A 20848-nucleotide genomic window follows, 5' to 3' on the forward strand; every position below is an offset into this window, starting at 1 on the left:
ACAGACTATTCCAGAATACGAAAGGAACAGTTATGAAGCATTGATGGCCGCTGTCGAGAGACGTTACGGAAGCGAGCATAGGATTGAATAGAATGGAGTTGCAAAATCGCTACCAAAAAGCGAATGAGACTTTGCAGGAGTTTGCGTCGGATGTCGAAAGACTGGCCCATCTAGCAAATGCGGACGCACCAGTGGAATACAACGAGAGGGAAAAAATCCAGGGCTTCATAAATGGCATACGAGATGTGGAAATGAAACGAGCTACATATGCGAATCCAAAACTAACATTTGCTGAAACGGTATCGCATGCACTGACTCAGGAAACATCCTCACTTTTAAGTAAGGCAGCGTACAAAGCTCATAGCGTGGAAGTCGAAAGGTTAGACTGGGTAGACACAATTTGGGAAGCACTGAAGGCGTAACAATAGAAAAATGTCGGAGTTATAAAGTGTTTCAAGTGCGGTAACCCAAGTCACATTGCACGTCATTGCAGCACCGGTCCTGGTAGTTTCAACTTGGGTGGCCGCAAACGCAAAGATGGAGGAGATGCACAAGAGCGAGTAAAATGTAGAGATCGAGCGCCAGCTCCAGCTATTGAATATCCTGTGATATCTGTGTTGCAAATTGAAAGGAAATCAATCAGTCTTACCGTCAGGGGGAATGTGGATGGAAAAGAGCGTGTACTGATTGTAGATACGTGCGCATCTCATTCCTTAATCCGATCTGACTTGGTCAACAGGAGAGTAAAACCGTTACCTGGAGCACGGATGCGTATGGTCACAGGCGAGTAGAACCAAGTCCAGGGAGAAGTGATATGTGAAGTCTTAATTGGGAAGGTCATGGTTCTACACAAATTCATTGTGGCGGAGATTGTTGATGAAGTCATATTGGGAATGGACTTCTTAGTTGACCATGACATCCATATCGATATGCAGAGAAGGATTATGCGCTATGGGAACCACGATATGCCACTTAACTTCAGTTTGGAAAAAGGGTTCAGCAGTAATCGAGCGCTGGTGAAAGAGATTCGAAAAAAACGAAAAAGTCAATGGCAGCAGATCGGGCAAGGGTTGATGGAACGAATGGGCCAAACAAATCAAAACCAAATGTACCTGCGAAAAAAACACTGGCATTGACAATCCCTAATGGACGCACTAAAATGACTGAAAGGATATTCCAGAAAGAAGGCAAGGGTGGTTTCAAGCCAGTGCGCACTACTGTTGTGAAAAGTCAAGATGATACTGATGATGCAAAGTCAATCCGTCAAGATCAAGCTCTGCGAAGTAGTTCTTCATTGGCTCAACAACAGAGTGCGAGGGAACGATCCAGGATAATGATTAGTAAGATGAAACGCAGATACGATGTGAACAATAATTCGGAAGGTTTCTTGGAGGGAGATTTGGTACTGTTATACAACCCTCACCGGCAGAAAGGTGTTCCATGCAAATTTCTGTGCAGTTGGGAAGGTCCGTACAAAGTTGTGAAGAAGATCAGAGATACCATCTAACGCATACAAACCATTGGGAAACCACGAAGTAGAAGAGTGGTACATTGGGAGATGCTAGCGGCGTTTATATCAGGAAATTTTTCTGATCGGGACGATCAGACTTAGCTGGAGGGCAGTGTGACGAATACTAGCAACACTAAGGGGTACTATCATCTCTAAGCCGATACTAAGTAGTGACTCGTATGCACATCAACAAATCAATCATTATGTCTACCAATATGTCCATACGAGCAGCGAAAAAGAGACGCACAAATACATGCATATATCTTATCTGAGTTGCTCCCAAAAGTAGGCAATTATCTGTGGAAGTGTCACTCACATATACACGCGCATATGAGAAGCTATACACGTGCATCTGTGGTTACAATTTTATAGCAGTAACTAAGTAAATTCTGGAAGCGCCTAGAAGTATGCGAACAGAAATCACAGAGTATAAAAGGCAGCAACAGTAGAAGCACGACAATCAGTTTGGTTTAAGCAAGCTATTAGTTGCGAAGTATAAGTGTTATTGTGAAGTACTTTAATAAAGGCCATTTTTGCATTATCCAATATTAGAGTTATTTATTCAACAGTTTAGCGATTCGAACGTTAGCAGAAGATTTGAATAAGCAGAATTACAGTAAGTTCGTTAAAATATATAATTTTTATCAGTTGCGCGTATGTTAAAAAACTATTATACGAACTATCTTATTATTATAAATGTATGGTTAATTATCCTATGATATCAAAGTGTTCTAGCATATTGTTGAACGACATCAAGAAAATAAGAATTACCAAACAAATATTTAAACAAAAAATACAAAACAAAAGCAATATCAAAGCAGAAATCATAGAAGAAATGAATATTAAAAACAAAAGCAACTACAACAAAATTTATATCAAAAGAATTGTAATAAAATCAGGATTGGGAAAACGGCAACAATAATTATGGTATCAAGAGTAATAATAAAAAGAACAACTTTGATAAAAACGACAGCAGCAACAATTTTGTTAGGAAACACAATAATAACAACAACAAATATGTATGAAGGGCAACAGTAACAACAATTGTAGTAGAGCAACATAAGAATTAACAATTACAACATACATCTATAAATTAGAAGATACAAGTTAGCCCATTCTTCATTCAGTAGTGGAAGAAAAGGCTGCATTTCTGAACTCATTCGAAGAAATAATAAAGTAATTGAATGGAACACATCAATTTTTCAACACAGAATAAGCATTCAAATGAATGCAGCCTTTGCTGAGTGTGCACACAATTTTCTAGCACCAATGAATTATGAAAAATTGCGTACATGCCCAAATATCACATGATTACATTTAATTAAAGCAACTTCAAAATATCAACACAAAAATTTAATTATTGACCGTGATGACCAGTTTTTTTGTTATTTAGATGGTAATCTAGCACAAAAAAGTTAACTTGAAAAGTATTTTTATTGAAATTGTCCTAAATATTTAATAATAAAAAAAGCAAATGACAAATAATTCAATATCCCTGTTCCGAAAATTGGGATCGTTCTTAATAAGTGTTGCCAATGTGCAATATAAAAGCTACTTGCATGGAAAGTACTAACCTACATTTGAATGTCCTCAATCGGTGATTAAACAATTGAAGAAAAGGCAATTCATTATAAAAACTCTTAGTACAAGTTCCTTCATATATTCTTCTTAGCGATATATGGGCAAATACTGTATCTATACTGGTTTGTGGGTTTGCAAATTGCAATAGCAATATACTGTTTTTCTCTATTTTCTACGAAATGTATTCTTCTAAACACAACAGTTTGTAATTACAGTCAATTAACATAGGCTCTATAGGTAGTTGTAGGTTTTTTGATAGCAAAGAAAATTGACATTGAATACAAATCTGCACAATTAAGATAAAATTCAAACTTCCTTATTTCCATCTTTTACCAATACCGTGCAAATCGGTAGATATACTAAGCGTACGCTTACACAGCCACCGATAAACCGAAAAATTGCAATCAGCTGATGAAATTGGCCGGGTTTGTGTTAAAATTGCAACCGATTATCGGCCGGCAGGAAGCGACCAAAAGGGCCCGAGGAGGTGGGGATGCACTTGCGTTTAACGAAATCGTTAAACGAGCGGGCTCCATCACCCTCGGTGTCCTGGATAAGAGTAGGGAGGATGGTGCCATCTCCCGAGAGGAGTGGCTGTGGGTCACCAGCGCCATATCAGCGGCCTATATGACCGCCGTTATGGAGAGCCCAGGTCCGCGGCCGTGCTTTGAATGCTCGGGGTGGTATCATAGTTTTAGATTGATTACTTGTGCTGCGGTCGGCGTGCATATTTAAAAGAATAATTTCTTTGGTTGGGGAGGTCTGGAAGGGAGCCAGGCTCGAGGCCGTGGAAAGGAGAAATCTCCCTCTTCGACCGAGGGCTCGGGGGTGGTTGCCTGCTGGACCCTCTCAGCCGGAGAAAATAGTGGAGCTGATGCGATACTGTAACCGGAACCTTCCGACACATAACTGGAGGGTCCTCAGAGCAGAGGAGGCCGTTGGGTCACGTCGGCAAGTGCCGATTCTGCTAAACGCATAGTCCACCGGCCCTCTCTCTGACATGAGGGGGTTATCTCCTATGGTCTCGAGCGTGTGGTCCTCAAGATCTACTACGCCGATTTCATGGGAGATGACCCCGCTCCCCCAGAGACTTTTCGGGAGGGGGTACGCCCGCAGGGGAGCTAGTACCCATGGTTGGGGTTGCTGACTCCGCTAATTCGAACAGCGAGAACACGGTTGACGTTTCGACGATGGCGGGATCGGAAGAGCTCCTAGCCTCCGAGGGCGAATCATCGATGGCGGAATCCGTCATCCGTGTAAATCGTCTGTTTGGTGGGGAGGTGGATCTCCTAGCCTTCGAGGTCGAATTCGCCAAGAATGGGGTGCTGAAGAAGAGTGGTGTTGATGGAAATCCGTCAAATCAATCTTCAGCACTATAAGGCGGCTTCCGCAAATTTGTTGCTCTGCCTTGAAAAAGGCGGGGTGGATATAGTCCTTATCTACGAGCCGTGGCTGAGTAGTAATGGCAGAAAGATTTCTGGATTAAGGACTGGAAAATGGAATACCTTGGTGCATGGGGAAGCAGGTAGGCCTAGATCCTGTGTGTTTGTTAAAAAGAGATGAATGCTTTTATTCTCTCTAATTTCAGCAATGCTGACGTAGCCACGGTCTGCCTTGAGCGAGGCAGTAATGAAATGTAGGTGGTCTAAGCGTTCATGCCCTATGGGGACGTAGCGGAACCACCACCTGCGATACTGGGCGAAATATCCACTGAAGCAAAGCGGAGAAGTGTTGGCGTGTTCATAGGTGCCGATGCTAATGCCCATCATAGCATCTGGGGTAGCTCGGATACCAACATTAGAGGTGAGACCTTATTTACTTTTGTTGTAGATGAGGGACTTTGTATATGTAATGGGGGGAATGACTTTACTTTTTTTACTGCGGTAAGCGAGGAGGCCCTGGGCCTCACCCTGGTTTGTAGGGAACTGAAAGATCGGATATCTAGATGGAGGTTTTTTAACGAGCACTCCTTCTTTGATCACCGTTATATTCAGTTCTCGGTGAACGAAGAACGTCCCGGTAAAATATCTTTTAGGAACCCTAAAAGTACTAACTGGTAATTGTATTGTAGGAAGCTGGGAGAGCTATTGCCTGTGGCGCCTTCCGTTAGTTCGGACCTGTCCGAATCTGAGATTAACGTTCTGGTGGAAAACTTCACCTCGCAATAGCGCCTTTCAACCAATCCGTTGAAAACTTACAGGGGGAAGAGCAAGCCGCCCTGGTGGTCTGATTCTCTTGACGACCTAAGAGCGTCCAGTAGGCGGCTCTTCAACAGAGCCAGGAGGAGTAAATTGCCCTCGGAGGTGAGTCTGGGGATCTATAAATATGACATAGCGATAACCAAGCGAGATTCATGGTGAAGCTTCTGCGAAAACGCAGAAAGCTGCAGTTAATCCGTGAGGCTTAGAAAAATACTCTCTAAGAATCCTGCCCCTTTGGGGTATCTGAGAGATAATGGTGGAGACTGGTCAATGAGTAGCGAGGAATCCTTAAGACTTCTATTGGACAATCATTTTCCCGATGTTCCAGCTTCGCAGGGAGCTTCGCCTGCGTGGTCGGCGGCAATTGGCCATGCAGGAAAACCTGCCATTCCATTACGGGAAAGTGAAATAACCTTGGCTATAAGTTCGTTCAAGCCCTATAAGTTTCCGGGCCCGGATGGCATCATTCCTGCGCAACTTCAAAAGCCTTTGGGGATTTCCTGCCGCTGGCTGGCCATCATCTATACCAACTGTCTCAGGCTTAGCTATATCCCGAAATCTTGGCACAATGTCAGGGTTATCTTTATCCCGAAGGCCGGCAGAAGTTCTCATGTATCGTCTAAGGATCTCAGGCCAAATCAGAGTCTCGTCGTTTCTTCTTAAGACGTTTGAGCGGTTGAAAGGTTCCTCGGATGTTACTATCGGCTTCGCAGCATGCCTATTGTAAAGGCAGATCAACGGAAAGGGCTCTCCATTCGATAGTACAGCAAATAGAGGGGTCCCTAGAACAAAAAGGGTTTGCTCTCGGCGCCTTCTTAGACATCGAAGGGCTTTTAGCAATGTCTTACCGGGGGCTACGGAAAGATCTCTGGTTCGTTTAGCAGGGCTATGGTTGGTTGAATTTGTTAACAAACTTCTTTCCAGCAGGACTGTCGCATCGGAGTGGGGAGGGGCCATAATTGAGAGGAAGGTGTGCAGGGACACGCCACAGGGGGGTGTCTTATCTCCTCTGCGCTGGGATGTGCTAGTCAACGAGCTTCTGTGGAGCTGGAAGCCAATGGTTGTCGGGTGGTTGCCTATGCATATGACCTCGCTATCCTAGTCAGGGGCAAATTTCTGGGCATTCTGAGCGATATTCTGTAGGGCTACCTGGATACTGTGGCTAGGTGGGCTGAATCATGTGGATTGGCGGCCAACCCGAATTGGAGGGGTACTGTTGGTAATTTCAGATAGGGTCAAATATTTGGGGATTGTTTTGGACAAGAAACTGTCCTAGAGGCCCAATGTGGAGGATAGGGCCAGGAAAGCCGCGGTTGCCTTGTACTGCTGCAGGGGGGCTATCGGAAAGAGATGTGGACTCTCGCCAGGAGTAGTACACTGGCTTTATGAGATGGTGGTCAAACCGATTCTGCTCTATGGGGTGCTGGTCTGGTGGAAAACACTGGGCACGGCGAGCACCACCAAAATGTTAGTGGCAGTGCAACGGGGGCGCTGATCGGTATCAGGGGCACTCTCAGAATAACAACTACCTTGGCACTGAATGACATGCTGAACATATATCCAGTAGATATTGCGGGAAAGGCGGCCGCGGCCCGGTCGTTAGTCAGGCTTCGAGATATTGGTTTTCTGACCTAGGGTACTCTAGCCTTCTTACCAGTTTTGACTTTATCCCGGATAGGACGGACTATTGTATGCCGATAACTGCTCCCTATACAACATTCACCCCAGTCATTCCCCCGAGAGAAGAGTTGGGAAAAGGAATAATCTGGGGCAGGGGACCGGTTAACTTGTTCACGGATGGGTCGAAGTTGGACGGAAAGGTTGGTGGGGGGTCTATTGTCAAGAACTAAATGTAAGCCGCAAGTTTATGTTGGCTGATCACTGCAGTGTATTCCAAGCGGAAGTTGCTGAGATTAAGGATGCAGTGGATGAAATGCTATCCAGTGGTACTGCTGTTAGGGAATTTAACATCTAGTCTGATAGGCTGTAACGTGCCTTTAGAATAAACCACAAAGTATCGGTGCGTGCTGACGTGTTTTTGATCGCTCCGTTCATCTAATTATTTTACAATGCTTAAGTGTATAAGCTGTCATATGGAATTCGTGAAAGAAGATTTTATCTCATGTGGTATCTGTGCTCATAAAGTAAATTAAAATGTGCTAAATTAAATAATTCTGCAGCACATCCTTTAAAATCAAACGCGAATCTAATATTTAAATGGGATGCGTGAATAGCACAATATCTATGTGCCTCTCAGAGTTCAACAAAATATGTTTATCATTGGCAGAAATCCAAAAAATATTTGTTAGTGCCATTAACAATCATATTTCTATGGCAAAACTGAGTGATAACAGCAGCAATGCAATGAAGGCACGCTCTCGCGGTAAGTTCGCTGACTTGCCTAATATGCAAAATTCAAGCAATTGTACGGAAACTACACAACCAATACAAGGTTATTTTCTTCTGTTTCGTACACCGAAACAACAGCCAAACGTTCAGTCACTGATGCTGAGCTTTCGTCTGCTAAATCGGCTAAACGTGTGCCTTCTTAAGCGGGAGTCATTGGTGCCGTATGTCGTATCGCTGTAGTCGTATCCCTAACATAATCAGCTGTTTATCGTTACGACGGTAAACCAAAAACCAATTAGATGGCTACGATACGGTTACGACCTTAGCGGTACCAATAATCGATTGCATTTATTCTCATAAGGTTGGTCGAATCAGCTGTTATAAGAGTACCGGTTAAGGTTAAGGTATGCTTCTGTTTGTAACAAAAATAAGACTATCGATGCAAATGAGAAGATCGCCCACTTGTACATACTGCTGTCCTCACTGGCAAAAACAATTTCACGTCGCCTTTGAAAATTGACGAACCGGCTGACGAAAGTGTTGTTATTGTAAACGTTAATAACAGTCATAGTGATGTAGAAAATACCAAAACTGCTGATTCTTGTACCGAGAAGACTACCAACGACAATGATGTGCAACCAGCACATCAGAAGGTAGCTGTTGCAAAAAATAAAACTAAAGATAAACATATTCGGATTGTTGGCTCAAATGCTAACTCTGAACTTTGTATTGCCGCCAAAACTAAGTGGCTGTATATTGGTTCTTTTTTCCATCAGTCACGGAAAATAATATAATTGACTATGTTTCCAAACACTCCGTGATACAGAAAGGGTTGCTTTCATGCCACAGGCTTATTAGGAATGGTACTGCCGTGGAATCATTAAAACGAATCACCTTTAAACTTGGTGTTCCCGACCCTGGTATGCTCAAACCTGAGCTCTGGCCTGCTGGTGTGGCTGTTTACCCTTTTCGGTTCCGCCAAAAACCAGTTCTTCGGAAATCGTAACCATAGAATCTAACTTAGGTATCCTTCGACCTATTGAGTTAAAATCTAAATATACGTTTTATTATAAAAATGTAAGTGGAATGCATACGAAATCATCGCAACTATATAGTAATATCATTTCACAAGAATATGATATAATAGCTTTAACCACTTCTCCGGTTGACTGAAAATTTTTCATCTAATGAGTTTTTCGATAATTATTATTATGTTTATCGTAATGATCGTTGCTCTAACGCAATCGGGCTTGAAAAGGGTGGTGGTGTCTTAATTGCGGTTAGATTTGATCTATGTAGTAGAAAAATCAATATTGATTATAATAATAGTGACGTGGAACAAATCTTTATATGCGTTACGTTTACTAGTAATAAAAAAAATAATTTTTCTTTTGTCTTACATTCCACCAAGTAGTGACATTGCTATGTATCAGGAGCATATAGATAATTTAAGTCGAGTTGTCAATAATGCTAATCCGTCTGATGAAATTATATATTTAGGCGATTTAAATATAAGTAACATATCTTGGTTTAATGATTGTAATACTTTGCCTTAAAATATTAAATCCGACATCGATATGCTAGTTGTTACCACCTTATTTTCATAGGGTCTGAAACAATATAACACTCAACCAAATAAGAATGGTAGGTTCCTAGATCTAGTTTTTGGATCTGCTGATTTAAACAAATCATGCCTTGAGTGTCCATTTCCAATTTTGTAAAATAGTTTTCACCATAGGCAATAAATTTAGATTTTTATGAAAAACCAGCCGAATCTACATTGGAATATAATTATTTAAAGGCCGATCGTGTGGCGATAAACGGGTTCTTCTTAGCTAGTGATTGGACTTTTCTTAACTTCTCCGGAAACCCGGAGGGCTCTTATGAAATTTTTAGGCGGAGGCTTTTACTATCCCTTTCGAGTTTTGCACCTCTAACGAAAGCAAGGTCTTATTGAATAAGCTACCCTGGTTTAATATAAAACTAACTAATCTTAAAAATAGAAAACATAAAGCTTTTAAAAAACATAGGAAAAGCTGTAATGAAATTGATCGACTTAACTATATAACACATAAAAAGCAATTCGATTGCCTTAATAAGTCTCTATTTAAGCAATATATGCTTAAAATCGTCCCAGCATACTTCAAACATCTCTATAACTTTAAATTTTTATCCAATTACGCATTGAAATGCGCCCAATAAAACCTTGAAGCCTTTTTTTATGATCAGTAACCGCATTCCGTTATTATTGGCATCAATTTCCCGTTACGCAATATTTTGCACAGACATGTCGCGAAATTTCATCAGTAACGCGTTGTATTTCGGTGTCAAACATCTATCTGGTACCGTTTTTATTCGTAATATACCGCTTGCTGCAAAATTTAGGTGTGAATAAATATTATTCCTTCGAAATTGGAAAGAAATTATAATGAAAAAAGTAAGTTTTTTATATTTATAACTGCATTGGGGCATATAATCCCAATAATGCATTTGTTTGGGATAATAATATCCCAATATTTGTTTATACCCTCGAATGTGTACAATTTTTTGGCCCTTTTAGTGTTATTGGGACTTATGTGTTCAACCTATAAATGTTATTGGGATTATATATCCCAGGATAACGGTAAGGATTCAGGTATGCCAAACATCTTATATTTTATCCATATTACAGTATTTGCTGTCGTAATGATGAAAACCCCGCCTGATTTCGAAAAAAAGCTCAGGGGTGAAAGGGTTAAGTCTGTTAACCCCAATGACATTTGCAACTACAGAGCGATTGTTAAACAGAGTACTCTGGCAATAATATTCTACCATGTACTTCAACGTAAATTGTTCGATTATATAGGCAAAGCTATAGTGGAGTGTCAGCATGGATAGGTCTACTTCCACAAATTTAGCTTTAAACACTAATCAAATTGTCCGTGCTTTAGAGAACTCTGAGCAACTCGACGTCATATACACTGACTTATCGAAAGCATTTGTTGTTATATATTTGGGTGTCATTTTTGACTCAAAATTCTCTTTTTCCAGTCATATTGACTTCATTGTTGCAAAGTCCTTTGCAATGGTTGGGTTTATTAGACGAAACACCAGTGACTTTAAGGACCCTATGACGTTGAAGGCACTTTATATCTCCTTGGTCAGAAGTCGCCTTGAATATTGTTCAATAATATGGAATCCTTTCTATGAATCTAACTCTTATAAAATAGAGAGAGCTCAAAAAATTTTTACGAAAATTGCTTTACGGATGCTTCACTGGCCAGACGGCCTCTCATCGTATACCAGCAAGCGCAAATTGCTTGGGCTTCAGGCTTTGCCCGACAGAAGAACTTGTATCTCACTGATGCCTGCCTATAATTGAGTTTAAATTGCTCCGATTTATCTAATTTGTTCATTCCATATATTCCACTGCGTTCTTCGGCATAACAGATTATTTATCGAAATAACTCATAAAACAAATTATGCTATGAATGAACCTATAACTAGGACTATACGTCTAGCAAATCGATTCATGTTCTTAACTTTAATAACAGCTTATATAAGTTTAAGCTTGCATTGTTTTCTATTTTAACTAGTCTGTAAGGAGGCATGTACTTTTAGACTGAATGAATTAAATAAATTATATAAAATTAGTTCCACTTTCACTGCATTCAATTGTTCATTACATATTTACACACATGCAGACCACACACGTAAAAAAATATTAATAACCCAAATATCCAATAGCTAAGTATGCACTTCTGCACTGAATGCAGACTTATAGCGTTCCCTTTTCTGTCAAAAGTGTTAGGCTTTTTGCATGCCGCGCAAGGGTTGTTGTTCTATTCTAAAAAGCAGACAACGCCTTTACCGGGTATTTCGTTCTTTTGTGAAAGTTGTTGCCTGCTCGCAACGCAAAAGCGTTACACTTTTACCCTGCATAAAATGGCGGTGTGGCAGTGCAACTCTGCTAAAACAGCTGATCGTGACAATTTATTTTGATATGTTTTTTTAAAAAGCGGCAAATTAAATATGGAAGCAATAATTGCTAATGAATTTTTAAACGAATTTATGGACTCTTCTTCATCATCTGATGAAGAAATGGAAGCCGTACTCGTTGATAGATGCGCTCATCCAAAAGTTAAAGGCTTCATAGAAAGAGGTGTGCATTCCTACACTGATTTGGAGGTAAGTGTATCAATTTGGTCAAGAAAGCATATGTATGTATTCATATCCATTAATTATATTTTTGTATCTCAAAAACAACTTCCGCATTTCACGTGGAAGTGAAGAATATCTGGTGGAAACCTATTCTTCCAGCAGATTTTATACGGACAGGTGCTACCATGGAGGCAGACCGCAATCAACAGCAGAAGCCCATATGCTTTCCTTTTTATGGTATGACACTGTAATGCTCTAGGATACTGTAATACTCGCAAGAAGAACTAACAAGGGGTGCCACAGGGTGGTGTCCTATCCCCACTTTTGTTTAATATCTACATATCTAAGCTACCTTCACCACCAGAAGGAGTCACTATCGTTTCATACGCCGATGACTGCACAATAATGGCCACAGGCCCAGGCCCACAGATCGATGAGCTCTGCAACAGAATAAACGGCTACCTCCCTGATCTCTCCAGTTTTTTCGCCTCGCGAAACCTGGCATCACCGACTAAATCTTCCGCGACCTTATTTGCAACATGAAGATCCCAAATCTCGACCATTTTGAACATCCACGTCGATGGAAATACGCTACCGACTGTCCTACAACCCAAAATCTTGGGTGTGGCGTTTGATCAGGATCTACATTTTGGTGAGCACGCAGCCGCAGTTGTTCCGAAAATCCAGTGCCGTAATAAAATCCTCAAATCCCTTGCTGGCAGTACCTGGGGAAAAGATAAAGAAACGCTCATTACTACCTACAAAGCAATTGGCCAGCCCTTTACGTTCTACGTGTCACCCATATGGTCGCCAAGCCTAAAAATTACCCACTGGAAGAAGCTACAGGCCTGCCAAAATACTGCTCTCAGAATCGCCACGGACTGCCTTCTTATGTTCCCAGAACACCATCTACATAATGAGGCGAGAATACTCCCCATCAGGGAGAGAAATGAGATGCTAACCAAACAGTTCCTGTTGAATACCCAGAAACCTGGGCATCCAAACAGATATTTGATTAATGAGCCAGCACCGCCTAGGGGCTTAGGGAGTCATCTCCGTAAGCATTTTGAGGAAATACGGCACCTGAGAACCCAGACGTATGAAGCAAAAAAACACAAGCAGGTCCTTGGTGAAATCCGCAAACAGGCGTCGGACCTTTATGTCGGGAATTGCCCGGAGAATCCAGTACTCAAAGAAAAGTACCCAAAACTTGTGTAAGAGGAACGCATACTCCCCAGGGAAACGCGTGTCACCCTTTCTCAACTTCGTTCTGGATACTGTAACAGGTTAAACTCTTACCTATCCAGAATCAACCCCGACATATAAAATGTATGCCCCGATTGCAATGTGTCTCCACAAGATACCAACCATCTCTTTAATTGTAATGTGGAATCAGCGCCTCTAACACCCCTTTCATTATGGTCCACCCCTGTCGAAACAGCAAGTTTCCTTGGACTCCCGTTAGAGGATATTGATGACAATTTGTGATCGGTCGCGGCTGTTAGGTGGGGCGAAGCACTGCTACAACAAAAACAACAACATGGCGTTAGACTCCTTTTTAGTTAATTTATTTTTCATAAAAAATATCCTGAGCAGAAATCGAGGATTTCTGCTTCTGGTTGAGCAGCTGAGCTGCCAAATTTTTTCTAACACTTAAATTACTTAAATACTTATAGCTTGCTGCCAGTCATATCCTTGTTGGTTTGCTAGTATGCTTTTAGTCAGTGTTCTATCCCACTTCATTTGCTGTCAGTCAAATTTATTGTTGATCCTGTTGCTGTTATTTCGTTTCATATTTTGCTGCTTATATAGTATGCTGTGTTTTGTAGAATCTTCAATTTATTATTGTTGTTAAAATGTCGTGGCTTCATGATGGAAGGCTGGCTTAGTCCGCAAGTATTCGCTTGATTTAATTTTTGATGTGAAAATCTATTTTTGCAGGTTTCAAGAAAATTATTCTTTTTGCCTCGTTGGCAAGATTATTGAATTTTACTTTTTAAATAATTAAAGTTTACTTTTTAACTTAGGCAGGATCTCTGTTCAGTAAGATCGTTTTAGCAATTTTGCTTATTTAGCAAATTTTCTGGTACCTAGTGATCGGACTAGCAGGATCTCCATGTAAATAATTAAATCAATTAAGTATGATGTTGGGATCATCAGTAGTAATTGAATCCGATTGATATTATATTATGAAAATGCGTCTGCTTTTATACAAAATATTCTTACTCTACTTATACCTATTTACACTAATACTTACAAATTAAAATGTACATATTTGCTGTATGCGGAGTCAGCATATTGGAATGACTTATTTAGGTACATAGGTACATATGTATGTATATGGACCAAGTGTAACAGGCAGCGTGACTAATAGCGTTTTCTTTTCTGAAATCAATGCTTGCCTAAATAAATGGTAAAACCTTAATAGAGTTGCAACTTTTATCGTGCATTTAGAATGCATTTACTTAATTTTTGTATTTATTTATTGAAATAAAAATCAAATGATTATTTACAAATGTATGTTGTTGTACCAGTACTTCGGTCTGCTTCATCGGAAGCCGTGCGGATATTAGTCTGTAAAAATAAAATTTTACAGATCGAAGTTGCGATACAGTAACTCACGTCTCTCTTGGTAGGTTGCTTTCTTTTGGCTATAGGTAGTTTATTAGATACTATTTACTGACGATTTCATTACCTCACCCAATAGATGGCGTTCAGGAGTTATGAGAAGACATCCAGTCGCAGTTTTGAGTGAGGTATTATGGCAGGCTGACCATATTGGCGACGTGTAGCACAGTACCGACTGGCCAATTGCCTTACATGTAGTCAGTAAGGCTTCTTTGTTTTTCTCTACAGAGGCCACACCAAAGATTTCGGTAACCACCCTACGTCACCCCTTGTTTAAACCTTCTGGGCGTAAATTTAGGTGCCTAAATTGAACAGAGGCACGCCTGCCACTGAGATAATTTGCGGTCCAGCTTTTTAGACTTGCTGGGAAACCATGCACTATTGCCCGACTGGCTAGTGTCCTCTTTAAGACAAAGACCGACATCACTGCCTCACAGGAAGCGCGATGGAAGTGGCATGACCGAGAGAGAGGGACAATAGGGTCTTGCCATGTCTACCACAGTGGCCCCTCACTAGGGTATGCAGCTTGTCGTTGGTGTGAGAGCTTATCCGAACTTCATAGCACCCGACTATGAGGCGGAGCTGTTTAGGTCTGACATCTACGCCGTTTCGCCTCATAGGAGGGCGGCGAGATGTCGGTGACCAAAAACTGTCAACTCCCTAATCCAGGGTGTTATACGGACCGTGCCTATTGGGTGATTTGCAGCCAGGGGATAAATTCTGCGTATTCCAACGGAGCCTTCCAGATACCGGGCCACCTCGGGAAGTATTGATGGACTTACCACAGTAAGGGGCGCTGCTGTGGCGGACGGTTCTTGCCCCGTATATAATATTGGACCGCTGAGCCCGCCTTGTCTGGCAGGTAGTGGTACGACCAAGATGAAGGACTCATTACCTAATTGTAATAAGGACGATGATAAGAGGACTGAGTCGCATGCCAAGGACGACAAATACGCATTAAGCGGTTTGAGGTGGTGGATAAAGCGCAAATCCCCACGGTACAAAAAGTTAAAGTATGGATATCATGCGTGATGAAGTCGGATTATGGATGGTCTTAATTCGCTTAAATTACATTCAGCCTTAACCAGATGGATCGCCTGATTGTTGAATTGCAGGAAGATTACATCACAATAATGGGAACTTTACGAGGCCAAGAAATCAGTGGACAGGGGCACGCCGCAGGGAAGGGTGCTATCACCTCTGTTGTGGACGCTGGTCATCAACCAGCTGCTCAGGCGATTCGATGAGGGGCCCGTAAAACTTACGGCTTACGCAGATGACGTTGCAATTGTCATAAGTGGAAAGAGCCTTCCAACGATTAGCTCTTTGATGGTTCGGGCGTTTCGGGATATTTATACCTGCGCATCTAATGTCGGGTTGAAAGTCAACGCGGAGAAGACGAATATGGTCTTGGTTACAAAGAGGCACAAGGTCCCAAATTGGAGCAGGCCCAATTAGGAGGGGTGACAGGAGAAACCTTGCACAAACTATCTAGGAATCATCCTAGACCGTAAGCTGTAATTGAAGCTCAACGTGGAGGAGAGGGTGAAGGAGGCATCAACGGCACTTTATGCATGTAAAAGAATGCTGGGTGTACGTGGGGCTTATCGCCCTCTCTTTCTTATTGGGTTTTTACAGCGATTGTAATCACTATTCTCTACTATGGAGTTCTTGTTTGGTGGAAAGCCACACAAAAAACAACCTACCTCAAAAAATTAGATGGGGTATACAGACTATCAGTGCTTAACATTACGGGAGCCCTGAAAATAACCCCGACTGCTGTACTGTATGCCAATCTGCACATTCCACATATAGACCTGGTAGCAAGGAACTAAACTTTAACAACTGCAACCAGGCTCCGTGCCTCCGGGCAGCTTCCTTTCGGCACCCGTATTTGATAGCAGAGCAAGGGGGAGACCTCCACTGAGTTGGGAAAAAAACTTGGTCTCCCTTGATGCTCCCAATTGGCGTCAGTAATCGAGAAATATGGATGACTGTTGCGAAACGGCCAACTCCGCCTACCTGGCTAAACGCCAATGAATGATGACGAAGTAATCATTAAACTATTATGTCGATATCGTTTCAACGGACCTGCCGCACTAGGCCAGGACTGATCACGAAAAAAAATCTAAATATTTAGTACAACGAATTTCGTAACACTCCGTAACATCTTTTATTTCTTTGAAATATTTATTAAAATATTTATGTTTATGGTTTCACATGTTGGAAAAATTGTTTTTAATTTCATTCCGCTTTAGCTGCCACAACTTAGTTAGCAACGGATCTCTTCTGTCACCCCGTTGCCGGAAGCGGCGATCTCTGGTTCTACAATATGGTCGATATCAATGTCACAACTATTATTTCTTGCTATGTAAATGTTGTGAAGTGTGCAGCAAGCTATAATGAACTTCGCCATGGTTTCGACATTGTGAAAATCTAGGCGCATTAGCTGGCGAAACCGAGATTTTAGGACACCAAACGTGTTTTCTATTTTTACGCGCGTTTGGCAAAATTTTAGATTGTACTTCTTCTCTGTTTTGCACATATTTCCATAATCTCGAAATGGTGTCAGTAAATATTCACGAAGAGGATAGGCAGAATCACCAAGCAAGTGGTATTTTGGTGCGCATGCATTGGGCAATTCACTTCCAATGAACGATAATTTTAAAACCCGTGAGTCATGAATTTTACTTGGAATACCTGTGTACACGTCCAAAAAACGTAGGTTTGCATCGCAAATTCCTTGTAGGGTTATCGAAACAGAGTCGTGTCTCTTTGTATAAGTGGAACGGATTTTACCCTTAGGCTTTCTGGCGGTAATGTACGTACCATCTATACAACCCAAAACGTTTGGAAACCCAGCAATCTGTAAAAGGTAAAATTTTAGATAATGTATTGATTAGGTAAATTTTCTTCCATGTATATACACGATCACAGCTTCAGCGCGTTTTTCCGAATTTATGCGATTTTGGTTTGTAATTAAAAACTTCCTTTAAATAGATTTTGCTGAGTATTTTTCTTCACTGTGTGAAAGTGCGCTGAAGTCTGACTATAGACGAATGACCTTTTCAAACTCTCTTGCTGCCGCTTCTTTTTGTTCTTCTTCCTTAGGAAATTTTATTGTTTCCGGCGCCACGTCTTCCAAAAGAAAACTCAACACTTTACTAAAGGTTGAGTGAAGATTTGCCACTTCTCTAAAGGTTGTCTTATTAGCGCTGAACCTAAAGGATACAGATTCATTAAGTCCCTGTATTATAACATGTGTGGTAATACACTATGATCTGGGTTGATTGGTAATACTCGTCAATAAATATCCGGAGAGGTGTCAAAAGACGAGTTTTGAACTCAGTAATATTTACTAGCAAAACACTTGTGTTGGTGCGTGTACAACAAAATCATCAAAAATACGTCAATCAAAATTATTTGCAAGAGTTTTTGCTCATATCCTTTTACACAAATTGACACCGATGTCAAAACATACATTTTCACACCTCTACCGATATTTTTGGACTTCTATTAATAGTCGAGTATTACAGTATCCTAGAGCATTACAGTGTCATACCATAAAAAGGAAAGCATATGGGCTTCTGCTGTTGATTGCGGTCTGCCTCCATGGTAGCACCTGTCCGTATAAAATCTGCTGGAAGAATATCTGGTGGAAACCTATTCTTCCAGCAGATTTTATACGGACAGGTGCTACCATGGAGGCAGACCGCAATCAACAGCAGAAGCCCATATGCTTTCCTTTTTATGGTATGACACTGTAATGCTCTAGGATACTGTAATACTCGACTATTAATAGAAGTCCAAAAATATCGGTAGAGGTGTGAAAATGTATGTTTTGACATCGGTGTCAATTTGTGTAAAAGGATATAAGCAAAAACTCTTGCAAATAATTTTGATTGACGTATTTTTGATGATTTTGTTGTACACGCACCAACACAAGTGTTTTGCTCGTAAATATTACTGAGTTCAAAACTCGTCTTTTGACACCTCTCCGGATATTTATTGACGAGTATTACCAATCAACCCAGATCATAGTGTATTACCACACATGTTATAATACAGGGACTTAATGAATCTGTATCCTTTAGGTTCAGCGCTAATAAGACAACCTTTAGAGAAGTGGCAAATCTTCACTCAACCTTTAGTAAAGTGTTGAGTTTTCTTTTGGAAGACGTGGCGCCGGAAACAATAAAATTTCCTAAGGAAGAAGAACAAAAAGAAGCGGCAGCAAGAGAGTTTGAAAAGGTCATTCGTCTATAGTCAGACTTCAGCGCACTTTCACACAGTGAAGAAAAATACTCAGCAAAATCTATTTAAAGGAAGTTTTTAATTACAAACCAAAATCGCATAAATTCGGAAAAACGCGCTGAAGCTGTGATCGTGTATATACATGGAAGAAAATTTACCTAATCAATACATTATCTAAAATTTTACCTTTTACAGATTGCTGGGTTTCCAAACGTTTTGGGTTGTATAGATGGTACGTACATTACCGCCAGAAAGCCTAAGGGTAAAATCCGTTCCACTTATACAAAGAGACACGACTCTGTTTCGATAACCCTACAAGGAATTTGCGATGCAAACCTACGTTTTTTGGACGTGTACACAGGTATTCCAAGCAAAATTCATGACTCACGGGTTTTAAAATTATCGTTCATTGGAAGTGAATTGCCCAATGCATGCGCACCAAAATACCACTTGCTTGGTGATTCTGCCTATCCTCTTCGTGGATATTTACTGACACCATTTCGAGATTATGGAAATATGTGCAAAACAGAGAAGAAGTACAATCTAAAATTTTGCCAAACGCGCGTAAAAATAGAAAACACGTTTGGTGTCCTAAAATCTCGGTTTCGCCAGCTAATGCGCCTAGATTTTCACAATGTCGAAACCATGGCGAAGTTCATTATAGCTTGCTGCACACTTCACAACATTTACATAGCAAGAAATGATAGTTGTGACATTGATATCGACCATATTGTAGAACCAGAGATCGCCGCTTCCGGCAACGGGGTGACAGAAGAGATCCGTTGCTAACTAAGTTGTGGCAGCTAAAGCGGAATGAAATTAAAAACAATTTTTCCAACATGTGAAACCATAAACATAAATATTTTAATAAATATTTCAAAGAAATAAAAGATGTTACGGAGTGTTACGAAATTCGTTGTACTAAATATTTAGATTTGTTTTCGTGATCAGTCCTGGCCTAGTGCGGCAGGTCCGTTGAAACGATATCGACATAATAGTTTAATGATTACTTCGTCATCATTCATTGGCGTTTAGCCAGGTAGGCGGAGTTGGCCGTTTCGCAACAGTCATCCATATTTCGCGATTACTGACGCCAATTGGGAGCATCAAGGGAGACCAAGTTTTTTTCCCAACTCAGTGGAGGTCTCCCCCTTCCTCTGCTATCAAATACGGGTGCCGAAAGGAAGCTGCCCCGAGGCACGGAGCCTGGTTGCAGTTGTTAAAGTTTAGTTCCTTGCTACCAGGTCTATATGTGGAATGTGCAGATTGGCATACAGTACAGCAGTCGGGGTTATTTTCAGGGCTCCCGTAATGTTAAGCACTGATAGTCTGTATACCCCATCTAATTTTTTGAGGTAGGTTATTTTTTGTGTGGCTTTCCACCAAACAAGAACTCCATAGTAGAGAATAGTGATTACAATCGCTGTAAAAACCCAATAAGAAAGAGAGGGCGATAAGCCCCACGTACACCCAGCATTCTTTTACATGCATAAAGTGCCGTTGATGCCTCCTTCACCCTCTCCTCCACGTTGAGCTTCAATTACAGCTTACGGTCTAGGATGATTCCTAGATAGTTTGTGCAAGGTTTCTCCTGTCACCCCTCCTAAATTGGGCCTGCTCCAATTTGGGACCTTGTGCCTCTTTGTAACCAAGACCATATTCGTCTTCTCCGCGTTGACTTTCAACCCGACATTAGATGCGCAGGTATAAATATCCCGAAACGCCCGAACCATCAAAGAGCTAATCGTTGGAAGGCTCTTTCCACTTATGAATTTTGCAACGTCATCCGACTTCATCACGCATGATATCCATACTTTAACTTTTTGTACCGTGGGGATTTGCGCTTTATCCACCACCTCAAACCGCTTAATGCGTATTTGTCGTCCTTGGCATGCGACTCAGTCCTCTTATCATCGTCCTTATTACAATTAGGTAATGAGTCCTTCATCTTGGTCGTACCACTACCTGCCAGACAAGGCGGGCTCAGCGGTCCAGTATTGTATACGGGGCAAGAACCGTCCGCCACAGCTGCGCCCCTTACTGTGGTAAGTCCATCAATACTTCCCGAGGTGGCCCGGTATCTGGAAGGCTCCGTTGGAATACGCAGAATTTATCCCCTGACTGCAAATCACCCAATAGGCACGGTCCGTATAACACCCTGGATTAGGGAGTTGACAGTTTTTGG

The 20848-nt window shown here is 41.3% G+C and overlaps 1 protein-coding gene and 1 pseudogene across 1 annotated transcript; one reads left to right on the top strand and one right to left on the bottom strand.

The window, feature by feature from the left end:
* The first annotated feature begins 12001 nt into the window (after window positions 1-12001).
* On the top strand, window positions 12002-19452 carry LOC137254235 (putative nuclease HARBI1). Its single transcript, XM_067791939.1, has 3 exons — window positions 12002-12018; window positions 18504-18660; window positions 18859-19452. The coding sequence occupies exons 1-3, from the start codon at window positions 12002-12004 to the stop codon at window positions 19450-19452; spliced, it is 768 nt and encodes a 255-aa protein (XP_067648040.1).
* Window positions 16626-17988, bottom strand: LOC137252793 (putative nuclease HARBI1; annotated as a pseudogene).
* Window positions 19453-20848: the final 1396 nt, after the last annotated feature.

This window comes from Eurosta solidaginis, chromosome 5 (genome assembly GCF_040869045.1).
Source record: "Eurosta solidaginis isolate ZX-2024a chromosome 5, ASM4086904v1, whole genome shotgun sequence".
Lineage (NCBI taxonomy): Eukaryota > Metazoa > Arthropoda > Insecta > Diptera > Tephritidae > Eurosta > Eurosta solidaginis.